Source organism: Phascolarctos cinereus, unplaced genomic scaffold, assembly GCF_003287225.1.
Source record: "Phascolarctos cinereus isolate Bilbo 61053 unplaced genomic scaffold, phaCin_HiC Scaffold_2;HRSCAF=192, whole genome shotgun sequence".
Taxonomy (NCBI): Eukaryota; Metazoa; Chordata; class Mammalia; order Diprotodontia; family Phascolarctidae; genus Phascolarctos; species Phascolarctos cinereus.
This window is the reverse complement of record NW_027555625.1, coordinates 267,435,745-267,450,054: the sequence shown is the minus strand read 5'-3', so window position 1 is coordinate 267,450,054 and position 14,310 is coordinate 267,435,745. Positions and strand designations below refer to the sequence as shown.

General features: G+C 44.1%; 1 protein-coding gene across 2 annotated transcripts in view; it reads left to right on the top strand.

Moving 5' to 3' along the window:
• Window positions 1–2,728, top strand: part of PTPA (protein phosphatase 2 phosphatase activator) — a 31,502-nt gene extending 28,774 nt beyond the window's left edge. For both annotated transcript variants that reach the window (XM_020965741.2, XM_020965740.2), the window contains exon 10: window positions 705–2,728. In XM_020965741.2, the coding sequence (XP_020821400.1) occupies window positions 705–782 (78 nt within the window). In that variant the 3' untranslated portion in view covers window positions 783–2,728. The remainder of the gene's footprint in view (window positions 1–704) is intronic.
• The last annotated feature ends 11,582 nt before the right edge of the window (window positions 2,729–14,310 follow it).

Genomic DNA, 14,310 nt, shown 5'->3' with positions numbered 1-14,310 from the left:
TCTTGTACAGTGTGTTACAATGCTGGGAGTTGTTCTTGAGGATGGGAGGATTTCAGCTGGTTCTTATTGTCTTGATGCCTTCAGTCCAATAAGCTTAGAATTGTGAAGCTGGGTCCTTGTCTGTTGCCCTGTGGACTGGTATGAAAATGATTTCTAGCCTTAACTCCAGGGGATCCAGGATAGGAATCATCAGCGTGATTCTGGGAGCCACTTTCTTGGCTTCTTGTCTTTTTATTGTCCTTTTATCCTTTGTCCTGTCTCCCAATGCTGTTTCTTGACTCTTGGCTTCCCTTTTTATCCATGCCGTCTTTCCCTTTCTGGAGAGATTCTTTTGGTGGGATTGGGTTTCTCCCAGAAGAATGTTCTCTTTTGGTGGCAGGAACTCCCAGATAATCTAAGATGGAAGGTAGGTAGTTTATTAGATAGAAGAGAAAAGTCATCAGCAGAGATCGGATCAGTGTAGAAACACCTGGTATTTCCTCTGTGTAGGTCCAGAGGTGGGGAATCTTTTCTTCTAAACTTCCTCAGAGTGACCATTGCTGATGCTCCACTGTAGGCTGCCACCCTCAGCCTCATGCATACTTAGGCCTGATTTAGAAGTATGATTATTCTTCTGCTAGGTAAACTGATGATTTTAGAGATGCCCTTCTAGCTGCTAATATTAACTTACTTTTTCTTGCTCTCTTTTTTCGTGTTCCCTGTAGTGCCTGGAGAAGTTTCCTGTGATCCAGCACTTTAAGTTTGGTAGCCTGCTGCCCATCCAGCCTGTCATGTCATCATAGAAGAGGCGGGGGAACAACCACCGCTACCCTGGAGGTCACCAGCTCCCTCACCCTGCTCCCTTCACTTTTCCAATGCCACTTCCCTGCTGATCTCTCTGGTCCTGGAGGCAATTCTCCAGGATATGTGAACACCCACAGTGCAACTGCTGAAGGACCCAGAATGGGAAGAATGACCAAAGTGTGGCCAGTCTCCTGCCCTTCCCCCAGAGGCGAGATGAGGTGTATCTCTGGGGAAGCAGGGTCCTTGTGGCTACCTGACCCCCACCCCGCCTCTGTCCTTACCCCACCCAAATTCCCCATCCCACTTCATGTGCTAAATTTGCTCTGTACCATCAGATGTATGGGGGATTGATACGTTTTACTGTTTCCATTAACTTTCTTCCTGTTTCCTGTTGCCTTTCTGAGTGTTTGAGTAGCAGTTGCTCCTAGTGGGGGTAGGAGACCATAGACCAGTCCCCATCTCAGGGTACTCATAGGGCTGGAGAATGAGGGAGATCAGGCAGAAAGAGAACCCTGGCTGTTTCTTGGCTATTTTTTGTGTTTCCTCCCTCCTTTCCAAGCTCTTCTTTTACAAACCAGATGTTGATTTCAGGGGCTCAGTTTCCATACTTGATCTCCTGAGGTCTGAGAAGGGGGCTTTGGGCCAGGGACCAGTAAAAATACAAGGCAATGCTAATGTATCCTGGCTGTGATGAGGTGAAGAACAATTACAATCACACACATTCTAGCTCTTTTTCTCTGTGGTGCTCAGGTCGCAATCCTCCCTGGGTATAGCCATATTGCTTTACTTTTTTTTGCTGCTGCTGTGAGACTCTAGGATAATCCAGTCCCATTCTCAGCACTGATGGTTGTTCTTTGGGTGGATGCTGGCTTTTGGGGGGTAGGGGCAAAGGCCTCATTAGATGGTTATATCAGTCCTGTTATATGAAAGATTTCCCTCAGTGAATGGTAAGTGAGACACACTGGTGGGATTTGGGATTGATCTAGTGGGGATCTTGGCTCCTGGATTCCTGCAGTTAAAGCCAACTTTAAGGTTAGACTCTTACTATCATACTGCTTGCAGCACTGTGTTGGCTATAGGTGGGCTGCTGTAGGGCCACTGAAAAAGAGGAACTTGTTATCTCAACTCCCTTTTTCCTCTGGAAAGCAATTGCATGCCAGTGGGATTCTCCCAGGTCCTAGGGCACAAGACAGAGGAGGCAACAATACCTGCCTTTGGGAAAACTGATCTTACACTGTTAGAGCCATTTGAGGGCTGAGATAAGTGACTTGCTTGAGGGCCAAGTTACAGCACTCTTGCTCTTGGATATTTGGGTTCAAGAATGAGGGTGTCGAACTGGGATAGGAGTGATGCTTTCAGCACTTAAGTTCCAAGTTTTCTTCAATTCAACAAACATTTATTGGGCTCTTCCAGAGCTGTTAGCAGGAGCTGGGTTTTGCAGGTTTTCCCTATAGAAGCCCCTTCTCCATTAAGTGTTTCTTCCTCTGCTCTTGATATCAGGGTTGTTTTTTCTTTTTATTTAAAAAAAAAAGTTTTATTTGGCTGCCCAGGCCCATTCCCTCATCTTCTTTCACACATCCCGAGGTCTGGGTACCACTCCTTTTGGGGTAAGGGAACACTTTAACAAGCACAGTGTGTTGAATTTCCTCTCTGGTTTGTGGTCCCATTGCTGTGTGAACTGGATTGTCATCCAGGGCCACTGATCCAGAGCAGTCTCAGGACTTGAGCTGGGGGAGAAGATACAAGTTATATAAAGTTTTCCAGAGGGAGGCCAAATGTCTTCCACCAGGGCCTGTCATAGAGTTAGGTAGACTGTCACCTTCCTGGCCTCTCGTGCAAGGGCCTGCCCACTATGTGCCAACACCACTCCATTTTGAGGCTGCTTTCACCCTAACCCCTTGCTCTTTCGTTGCTGTTCTGATTAAAAATCTGTTTTGCACCTGGAGCTGATGTGGATGTCTGTCTTGTGTACCATATACCATATGCCTGCTCTCTTTCCCCTTGGATGGATCTAGGATCCATCTCCCCTTTCTCCATTTTCCCCTTATGGTTGCTTGGTCTTTAAGGTAGGTGGCCTTGGATTAGGCTGTTATACCCGTGTCCTGAGCCAAGCCTATTTTGATTACCTATGTATTCCTGCTTTTGGGAATGGGCCACTCTATAAAGTGCTTAATTCTGCTTGGTAGGCCCTTGGCAGGGCTGGAGTGAAGTTTTGAGTCTGCATTGAATAGTTCAGACTGCCTGGCTGGGTCTACTGAGGGCAGTTGGTCTTTTAGAAAAGTCCATACTCCTAATTATGCCATACCCATCAGTTCTGACTTCTGACCCTTCAAACCAAACTGGAGAGACTTGATACAAATAGTTTCCTTGGTAGATGTTACTATGCCCACTTGTACACTTACATTGTACAACCTTCTTTCCTCAAAGCTTCCCTATTCCTGTGAGCTTAGGCCTACTTAGGCTGCATCCCTTGACTTTCTAGACTTTGAGTCAGTTGAACAGAGAGAACTTGACCATTCATCCCCATTGGAATGGAGAGGGAGAAACTCAGGCTGCTAGAAACAGCTTGAGCCTCATGAAAGTTAAAAAGGAAATGGAAGTTCTAATTCTGGGAGCCAACCATGGCCTTTCTAAGAGTGATAGGAAGTTAGGTGGTCTATACAACCACTAGTAGATGGGTTTGAGTTGTTTTCAACACAATAGTTGGTTCCAGTATTAAAATAGTGAATACAATTTAGAAGGGGCTCCTAAGAACATTCCCAGTTTACGTACCCCCTGGCTCATAGTTGCAGGATTGAATGCCACCCATCAGACTTGGAAATGTTTATGAAATCTCTGCTGTAGTTGGGGGCAGGGGAAAGACAGTAGGTGGCATTGCTGAGATTGGCATGGAAGGCTGAGATTCCCACAACTTTGGCATTTTCTGAGCCTTCCCCCAACAGTCATTGCTTGGGGAAAAAAAATGAGTGACTAGCCAATGTTGGTGCTGTTAATAGAATTACAAGTTAGGAGGGCTTTCTGTTTTGAGGAGTGAAGATGAAGCATTTGGTTTTAGACATAGGTTCATAAATTAGAGATGGATGGGATCTTGGACGTTGATTGTGAGGTACAAGTGGGACATTTAGGTGAAGACATCCAGCGATTAGTTGAAGATACGGACCTGAGGAGGGAGCATTTCTGTATTTTCCTTTCAAGTCTGCTTTGTGTTTGAGGGATTTCTCAAGTGGCTCTTTCAGGCCAAAGTCCCCAGTCACCTTCCAAGTTTCAATACTTGTTAACAGTATTCCAACTCTACCCATTAGGATCAAGGGATACAGGAAAACCTGCCAACCTTTAGGATCTCCTAACCATTGGCTTATTGAGTTCTGTGGACTTGAACTTCCTTCATTCTCATTTATGGGGCCTACACTTGGACTCCTGAATCTTAGTGCTATTGAGGGACCACAGGAGATACCTCAGTCATTTTGGGGACTGTTCCATTGCTGGAGAGACAACCTGTTGTTGTCTCCTTAGAAGTCAAGTGGGTTTATAAGATAGGGTTCCATTAACTGGCAAAGGATTCTTTTTAGTCATTTCAATATCCTTGTTTCCCCCAGAACCAAAGGGATTAGATTGTGCTGTTACTTGGGAACTTTGGCTTGAACATTCATAGTCCACTGAGGACTTGGGGAGGGGGAGGAGAACCTCTGAAAGTTATGGATATCATAGACTCAGATTTAGAGCTGAAAACGATCTCAGACGTCATTTAGTCCAACTCCGTAATTTTTTTAGATCAGGAAACTGAGGCCCCAGGAGGCTTAAAACTGCCTTTCCTCTTGTTCATTTGGAGGCTTGTTTCATTTTGCTTATTTTAAACAAAAAATGTTAGGGACAGATTTTATTAAAGACAATTCACTTATGTAGTGCGTTAGGTTTAGAGCACTAGTGGAAACACCTATGGGACATCGAGGACATCTAGGTTCCCCCATAAATCCATATTGTTCCCTGGACTACTTCCCTTTTGGGGGTTCAGTTTTCCCCAAACACACTTCTTGTTTCTGCTGTTGAACAACTGAGTGAATCAAAATGGGTGTGGAGGGAGCCGTGAGGTAGGAGACACATATCAAATGGAATGGCATGGATGGAGGTATTTGTAAATTTTAACTTTTCCCCTATAACCAATCATCTTTGGAAAATGTGGGAAGGGGAAGAAGGGCATTGTGGCATAGTAAGGCCTATGTACAAAGAGGGTTGGGATGGGATTTTGTCCTTGAATCACCAGGGCTTAGCCTAGTGCTTGATGTTCAATAGGAGATACATACTTATTGATTCCCCTTAAAATGAATTCAAGAAATATCTGAGCACTTGTGTGCTTATCTCTGTTAGGCCCTGAGGATATAGGGAAGTATGAAATATGGTTCCTGCCTTTCAGGAACTTAGAATTATTTAGAGAGTCAAGACTAATAGTACCTGTGAAGATACATGACTACATTACGATTGAGCCTAGTGAGGGTGTAGAGAGGATCAGTACAATTGGGTCTGCCTCCTGGAAAAAGCTGAACGTGGGATTGACTGGGAGGCCAGAGGAACTCCTCAAGTGACTGAGGGGAAGAGAGGGTGATTTTGAGAGCCTAGGGTAGAGTGTGTGTGTGTGTGTGTGTGTGTGTGTGTGTGTGTGAAAGAGAGAGACACACACACACACAAGCACATGCACATGGACAGTGAGAGAGGCAGAGACAGAGTGCCCATACTCCTTTTCCTGCCTGAATGTGCTGACATCATGATTAATTTATCAGGTGCTTATGAATATGCAGATGAAGATTCCAGTTTCTAAGCGCCTGTTTCAGAGAGGCTGAACTGAGACTGGGACTGCAGCTATCATCTATGTTGTTAGGGAAAATGTAGCTAGGAAGAGTACTTGCAAACCCCTCCTCCTTTGCCCTCAAACACATCCAAGACCCCAAACACTGCTGTCTTACCCTATATTCCTCTCAATCCCTCTGCCAGAGGACGTTGCTGGAAAAGGGAAGTCCGTTTAGTCCTCTAGGTAGAGGTGGCCTGGAAAAAGTGGAAGGGTTGGAATGGGGGGAGAACATTCTATCAGGGAAGATAGGACATCTGTGTAGAACATAATACTGTTCCTTAAAGTTCCAGACTTTGGCCATGAATCCAGAGAAATAGGCTGAGGCAACAGCTGGCCCTGTTTAATGAGTTGGGAAGAGAAATTATGGGATGTTCACAGGAAGGATATGGGTGAATGGGAAGATCTCCATCAACAAGGATTTATTTATTAAGCACCTACTGGGTGCTAGGCATTGTGCTAGGGGCTTGATATTGTCTATACATAAAAATATGTATGTATATGTATACCTCCCACATGTATATGTATACACATACAGAAAATAAATACAAGATAATTTCTAGGGGGAGGTATTGACAGATGGAAGGATTGGGGCAGGCTTCATATAGAGGTAACATCTGAACCAAGCTTTGGAGGAAATTAGTGAGGTGGAGTTGAGGAGGGAGTGGTTTCTAGATATGGGGGGGAGTAGGGAAGAACCTTTATAAGGGCAGGGGAACCTCATTCCAATATTTCTTATCTTTTCACTAATAGCTACTATAACACTACCATATAATCCATCCTCTTGCATATTATAGCTAACCTCAATTAATTGGGACAGCTAGGGCAGGAAAAGTGTTAATTGAATTTTCTAAGGACTTAAATTGAAAAGGCATTTATTAAGTGCGTACTCTGTAAAAGACACTACTGGGTATTAAGGACACTGACAAAAACAACAGTTCTTGCCCTTAAGGAGCTTATATTTTACTGGGGGACAATACGTTTGTGCACAGGTAAGTAAATGTAAAGTAATCTGAAAAGGGAGAAAGCACCAACAGTTAGGGGGTTCAGGGAAGGCTTCACAGAAGGAGGATGATATTTCGTTGGAGACGAAGGAAAATAAGGATTTAGGGAGGTGGAGATGAGGGAGAGAGAGAAGTATGTCCTAGGTATGAAGGATTAAGCAGAAATCCCTTTATAAATTCCGGAATTGAGGGTTTGAACAACTTGGGCATTCCTTGGATTGGAAGAAATTTTAGTAATCATCTTATCTAGTTCAATGCCTTCATTTTGTGTATAAGGAAATAGAGATCTGGAGAGATGAATCATGATTCATGTTGCGTGTTGACTTATTCGTGAAGTGACTTGCTTAAGGTCATACAATGAGTGCTGTTTCTGCTACACCATATTTTCTCTCTGTCATTTCAGCTTTGAGTATTGAAAACCTTTACAAAATGCATTTGTTGTTAAATGCTTGTTGATAGAAAATATCTTCCCTTTGATTATTCTTAATATCTCTTCCCAAATCATTAAAATATAGCAAGGCCAAATGTTGCCCTAGCCCACTTTAGTAGAGTCTAGTGAATGTGATGGAACCTTTAAAAAATTACCTTGAAGGGCTTTTGGGCTGGGGGGAGGGAGGCAGAAATCATAAGATTCAGAGTTGGAAAGGGCTTTGGAGAATCCCTAACAAATCCTCATTTTACAGATAATGAAATTGAGTACCAGAGAGTTTAATCCTTAGAGTCCATTAGATTGTGAGCTCCTTGAGGGCAGGGATTGTCTTTTGCCTCTTTTTGTATCTCCAGCATTTAGCACTGCATTTATATTTATATATATTTAAATCTCTCTCTCTCTCTCTCTCTCTCTCTCTCTCTCTCTCTCTCTCTCTCTCTCTCTCTTCTCTCTCTCTCTCTCTCCTCTTTCCATCATTTCTAAAGGTCAGATGGCTTTCTCTCTTTTTCTATTCTCTTTCCTCTAGTCTCCCTCCGTTCCCCATTACCCTCCACCCCAACTTGACAATAACCCTTATTTGTTTCAAGATTTCTACCTGATGCCCCTTTCCCTTTCTGGGCTTCTTTCCATGTTGGTCTGCCTTCTCCAACAAAGTCAAGTGTCTCTCTTTTCTACCCTTTGTTTCTTTCATTCTAGTCAGAACAGCCTACAACTTATGGCAGAGGCACCATCCTTCTTTTTTCAGATCTCTGCTCTTGCTTCACCTCCTCCCAGAAGTCTATTTTGGTTCCATAGGTAGTCCTTGTTTTGGGAGGTTTAGAGGACAATATGTATGTTTAGAGCAATGCATTTAACCACTTGCAGCAGGCTGGTTGCCTGGAGTAAAGCTCTCAGCCAGGACTGCACAAGACAAGCTTCCAGTGCCTGGCACATAGTAGGTGTTTAATACATTTTTATTGGTTGATTGTCATTTGCCCAGGGTTTTAAAGGTGTTAAACAGAAGTCAGAATTTGAAATGAAATCTTTTGAACCTAAATCCAGTGCTCTCTCCACCACAGCACATACTGCCTCTCTAATTTTTTTTTTGTCGAGGTGATTGGGGTTAAGTGACTTGCCCAAGGTCACACAGCTAGTAAGTGTTAAGTGTCTGAGGCTGGATTTGAACTCAGGTCCTTCTGACTCCAAGGCCAGAGCTCTATTCACTGTGCCACCTAGCTGTCCCTGCCTCTCTAATTCTGATCAACAATTTTCATGACATATGCCATGACTCTCAGATCTACATATCCAGCCCTAGTCTGTCTCCTGAGCTCTAGTTTCTTATTCACTAACAGCCTGTTAGATATTTTGGACTGGATGTCCCATGGGCATGTTCAAAACAGAACTCATCATTTACCCCAAACTTACTCTCTTCTGACCCATTTCTTAATCACTGAATGGGCATCACTTCAGTCAAATTGAGACCTGTTAAAGACCTTAGCTTAAAAAGGCCAAGGTCTTCATTGGGGGCCATCTTCAGTCATCCTGATCTATATCTCACCACTGGACCCAGATGGCTCCAGAGGAGAAAGTGAGGCTGGTGACTTTGCACAGCCTCCCTCTCTTAAATCCAATTCACTTGCAAGTCATGGCATCCCCTTCCTGATGTCATGGTCCTCTTCGATAATGAAGAACAAACAACTAACAACTCTTTTCTTTTTTTTTTTTTTAGTGAGGCAGTTGGGGTTAAATGACTTGCCCAGAATCACACAGCTAGTAAGTGTTATATGTCTGAGGCTGGATTTGAACTCGGATCCTCCTGACTCCAGTTCCATAGCTCTATCCACTGCACCACCTGCCTGCCCTACAACAACGCTTTTCTGAGTCACACCTGGAAGTCATTCTCAATTCCTCATTCTCCATATCTAATTGGTTGTAAACTCTTGTTTCTATCTCCACAACATCTCTTGCATCTGGCTTTTCTTTATTGGGAGGGATATGATAAATCTTTTCTCCTCTAATTACTCTAGGCCCTCATCACCTCTTGCTTGACCTATAAGAATAGTCTCCTAATTGGTTTCCCTTAGGTCCTTCACTAATCTTTCCTGCTTACAACTATCAGTGATTTTTCTAAAGCACAAGTCTGATGATGTCACTCCCCTACTTAAACTCTGGTGGCTTCCTGTTACCTTTAGGGTCAAAAACGAACTCCTCATTTAAGATCCTGCATAATAACCTGGCTTCAGCCTATTTTTTTTTTAGCCCTTTGACATGTTACTCCTCTTTACAGACTCTGCTGTTCAATCTGAACTTACTGTTCTTCACACATGACACTCCCTCTCTCACGTCTGTACCTTTAGACTGGCTGTCCCCTGTGCCTGGACACTCCTTCCTCACTTCTATCTCTTAGACTCTAATTTCCTTCAAAGCTAAGCTCAAACACCTTCTACATGAGACCTTTTCTGATTCTTCCAGCTGCTAGTGCCTTCTTTAAATTATCTTGATTTATAAATTTATTTTGTATATACTCATATATATGTATGTATATGTGTATATATATGTGTGTATATATATGTGTGTGTGTGTATATATATAAATATGTATATATGTGTGTGTGTGTGTGTGTGTTGTCTTCTCCAGTAGAATGTGAGCTCCTTCCTGCCTTTGGGCAGGGCCTCCTTCATTTTTGTATTGGTATATCTAGTGCCTAGCACAGAATACGGCACATAATGGGTGCTTAATACTTATTGATCAATTGATATAACTGGAGAAAATGTAGGGTATTGGTTCCAGGATGCATCTGGCAGATGCTTTAAAAAATAAACCCTGTATGTACGCCACTCTCCTTGTCATGTGTATTTTTTTTTCCAATAAAATAAGGGAGGGGAAAAATTCCCATTCATTCTTTCATTTAGCAAACAATGTTTCAAGTTCTGGTTTAGTGCTAGAGGAAAAACAAAATAAGACAAGCTGCTTGTACTGACAAAGAACTTACTATTTATTAGGGTTTCTGGTTCACTGAAGTGTTTCTATATCCTGCAAACATATATACAACTACTGATATACAAGAAATGTACATACATGCTCTAGCACACGTTTCTTTTTCAACCAGCGCTGACAAGGACAGAAATAAATAATCGGACAATCACTACAGTGAAAGACACACAATGGTTTATAACACTAAGGTGCCCATACATGCATGGAGAAACATCTGACACGAAGTCCCTCTGGCTGTTCCTTCCTCTAGGCCCAGGCACTCCCCAGCCCAGGGTTTCTCTTGAGGCTAGAGGCAGATCCCTGAGGGTCTTGACTCTTTCCACTGCAGCAGGCTGGTTGCCTGGAGCAAAGCTCTCAGCCAGGACTGAGCAAGACATGTCAAGGGCAGCAAGACAGGCATAGTCCCAGGGTACTAGGAGAGCCTTACCTCTAGATGACCTGGGAAGATGGAACAGTCAAGGCCTTTCTGGGGGAGAAAGTACTTTTCTCCCACTTCTCTTCTACCAGTTCCCTCCAGTCTGTCTCCCCCCAACACCAGCCTATAGTGTCCTTCTAGCGTTCCCTAAATCAGTCCACAAGCATTTATTAAGCACTTACTATGTGCCAGGCATTGTGCTAAGTGCTAGCAAGAAAACCCCTTAGAAGACCAACAAAAATGCATTTTAGGAGATGGGCCTTGTCAATGGGCTACAAAGCCCTTCTGCTCTTGTGAGTTAGAAAAAACATCCAGTTTCGGCTTTGGGCTAACAGAAAAATCCAGTAGAAGCCTTGCTCTCTAACTCCCAGAACTGCTGGGCAGACCAGCATCCCCCAGACACTCTCTATCAGTTCAGAAGACCAGATGGTTTTCTCTCCTTTTTTATTTTCTTTCCTCTAGTCTCCCTCCCTTAGTTCCCCACTACCCTCTACCCCAACTTGACAATAACCCTTGCTTGTTTCATGATTTCCACCTGATGCCCCTTTTCCTCTCTGGGCTTCTTTCCATGTTTGTCTGCTTTCTCCAACAAAATCAAGTGCCTCTCTCTTCTATCCTTCCTTTCATTCTAGTCAGAACACCCTATTCTCTAAGGCGGAGGCACCATCCTTCTCTTTTCAGAGCTCTGCTCTTGCTTCATCTCCTCCCAGAAGCCTACTTTGGTTCCATAGGTAATCATCCTTGTCCTGGGAGGCTTAGGGGACAATGTATTTCAAGGACAGTACCTGTCCTTGAAAAAAAAAATTTTAAAAAGTCAACTCCCTGAGAGCAAATATCTTGATTAGGTAACTGGGCTTTATGCCATTCATAAATTCTTAAGGCTTTTTGATAATGATGGTCTGTTTGATGTCTGCATGCTGAGGGCAGGACCTTTCTCTTCTGCTGTGTATACAGTGCTGAGGAACAGAGTTATATAACTCTGAGTTATATAGTTCATATAATGGAAAAACTGTAAGACAGTCAGTGATCAGGTGAGTTAGGGAAGCAGAATACAGCTTCCTAAGAGACGGTCCACTTGCCATCTGCCCCTCTCTTTCCTGGTACTCCAAGCCTCTTTGACTCTCTTACTTTGTTAGACAGACCAGTGGTTCTCATACTTTTTGGTCTTGAAAATTATTGTGGACACCTCCAAGAGTTTTTTTTTATGTGGGTTATATCTGTAGATATTTACCATGTTAGAAATGAAAATATTTTAGAGTTATTATGAAAATAATTTTGACCTCATAGACCTCCTGAACAGGTTTTGGGGTTTTCCAGGAGTTTCTTGATTACACTTTGAGAACTGTTGTGTTAGAGTAACCAGGACAAAGACAGCCAAGACAAAGACCTGGGATTCCCAAGTTGGGATGGAAGGGATCTCATATCATGAGCGTGACAGTCAAGTATAGTGGAAGAGACTTGTCTGGAGCACAGGAGATACTAGGTTCAAATTCCAGCTTAGGCTCATTTATTCCCTATGTGATCTTGGGCAAGTCATTTAATTTCTTTGCTTCCTTATCTGTAAAATAAGGGGGTAGGTTTGACTAGATCTGGACTTCTTAAGCCTTTCTTCCATAATTGCCAGTCTTAGGAAGCCTATGGAGCCCTTCTCAGAATGTTTTTTTTTAAAATAAGTAATTGAAGGAAATGCTAAACTTCAGTTACAGGTTAGTGAAAACAAAGATGTATTTTTTTTTCATCCAAGTTCTCAGACCCGTGAAATCTCTCCAGCAACCTCTGATTCCAGGTTAAGAACTCTTTTCAGTTCTAAATCCTATGACCCCACAGGCTAAGTAGGGGGTGGGTGGGAGGGGGTGAAATTGGGATTAGATGTGGGGCAGAGGGCTTCCCTATTCCCCAACCTGTAAACCCAAAGCCGTGATTGGGAAGAAGAGAGAATTCAGAGAGGAGATGAGTTGAATGAATAATTTTTTTTTTTTGTGGGGGAGGTATTCAGGGTATCTTCCTTTCTTACTCTTGGCCCCTCTCCTTTTCCCTTTTCTCTGGTTATTCACATCTTATGCCCGCACCTCAGCGGCCTGGATCTCCCAACAAAGAGGCGCGAATCCTAATTAGGGCTCGCTCTGTCCGCAGAGGAGAAACATCTGTTCTTCCCATTTCCCCAACGGGTTGTTTGCCCCCTTATCCGGAAAAGAGGGATTCGTGCTCTAGCAGGGAAGACCCTTCCTCCTCCCCTGGCTGAGATGCAGGGCTGCGGACAGACAGACAGACGCACAGATCAACTTCGCCTTGCAAAAGGCGGTGGAAAGGGAGCTCTTTGCAAGCCCCGGCCCCCATTTCCAATCTTCCCCCAGCCTCAAAACGAAGGCTCGCTCCACTTCCCCTAAATGGGCACTAGGGGGAGCTCTGGCAACTGGCTTCGCCTTCGCACGGTCTCTATCTGGGTTTGGTTGAGCTTAATAAAATATATATATATCTCACTATATATATTTCCACGGACTTGCAAAAAAAAAAAGGTAGTGGTCGGGGTGGGGAAGGTATTAGATTCCCTCTCCCCCCCTCCAAGGGAGCATAAAGAAAGTTATGGTTCCAGGGTAAAATCGTCCCTTTACTCCCCCATTCCTCCCCGAGCCCCCAGGACCCCGTTGCCCACCCACCTCCCCCCCGGACTCGGTACCCAGGGGAGGACGGGTGGCAACTGAGCCCAGGGCAGGACGAAGGCAGGCAGGGAGCCCGTGCTGCAGGAGCACCGCGCTCCTGCGCGGAAATCTAGATCTAGGCTGCAGCAGGGGAGGGGCTGGGAGGGCACACTTTAGGGTTGGGGGTGAAGGTGAGAGACACGCGGGGAGAGCTTTAGCGCTGAGAAAGGGAGGAGAGGCACACACGAGAGACCGTGAGTGACGGGGAGAAAGCTGCCTGCGGTTCTCTTCACCATTACCCCCTCCCTCCACAACTCCACCCGGCTTTTTTTTCCCCCATGGAAATAGAGAGAACCCCAAACAGCGGCAAAGAGCTTCAGATATATATTCATTTGGTTCTAGCTGGAAGACTTAGGAGCTTGGCATTTAAATGCTCTTCCTTTCTGGAAGGGAGTACTTTTAGTGCTTTCATTCATTTGGGGGGGGTGGTAGTTAAGGGGGAAGAGAAAGGGGGAAGGGAGAGGGTGAGAGAGGAGAAATCGTATGTGTGTGTGTGTGTATATGTACATATATGTATGTGTGTGTGTGTGTGTATATCTATCAGTACACCACCAAGTGGCACAGAGCAGTGATAACTAAACTTAGAAAACTTGCCCAAGTTACTGTCAAGGAGGTGAAGATGCTTCAACTGACAGAAAAGCGTTTGGGAGCACCTAGTCTCCTGCCTCTTTGGAGACAAAACCATCCCTCCCTCTTCCGTTGTTCTCACATAGACCCATTTTTTTAAGGGACATTAGGAATCCCATCTAGAGAGATTATTTTGTTATGACCTTTGGGTGGGATTCACTTTTTAGATGAACCCCCCACCCCCACCCCAAGACTTAGTCCAGGCTGCCTTTAAGCCAGGATCAGTAAACAGTCTTAATCAAACAATATCTCCAGTCACCTCCACCCTATACTATGTTTCTTACGATTGAACTTTGAGGAAGAGGTCATGTAGGCTTCTCTATTTGGGTTTCTGGAGACATAAGTCTGGGCCTTTTCATTCGAAGGGTTGGAAACTTTGGAGACCTCCTTCCCCAAGAGAGGAGGGAGGGGCTCAGGTGAAGAGTGCTGGCTTCAGAAAAGTTCATTTTGGAGATGGATGAGGATCTGTAAAGGAGGTTGGATTAGATGCTAAGTTCCCCTTCAACCGTGACATTTCAATGTTAGATTTCTGGGGGTGG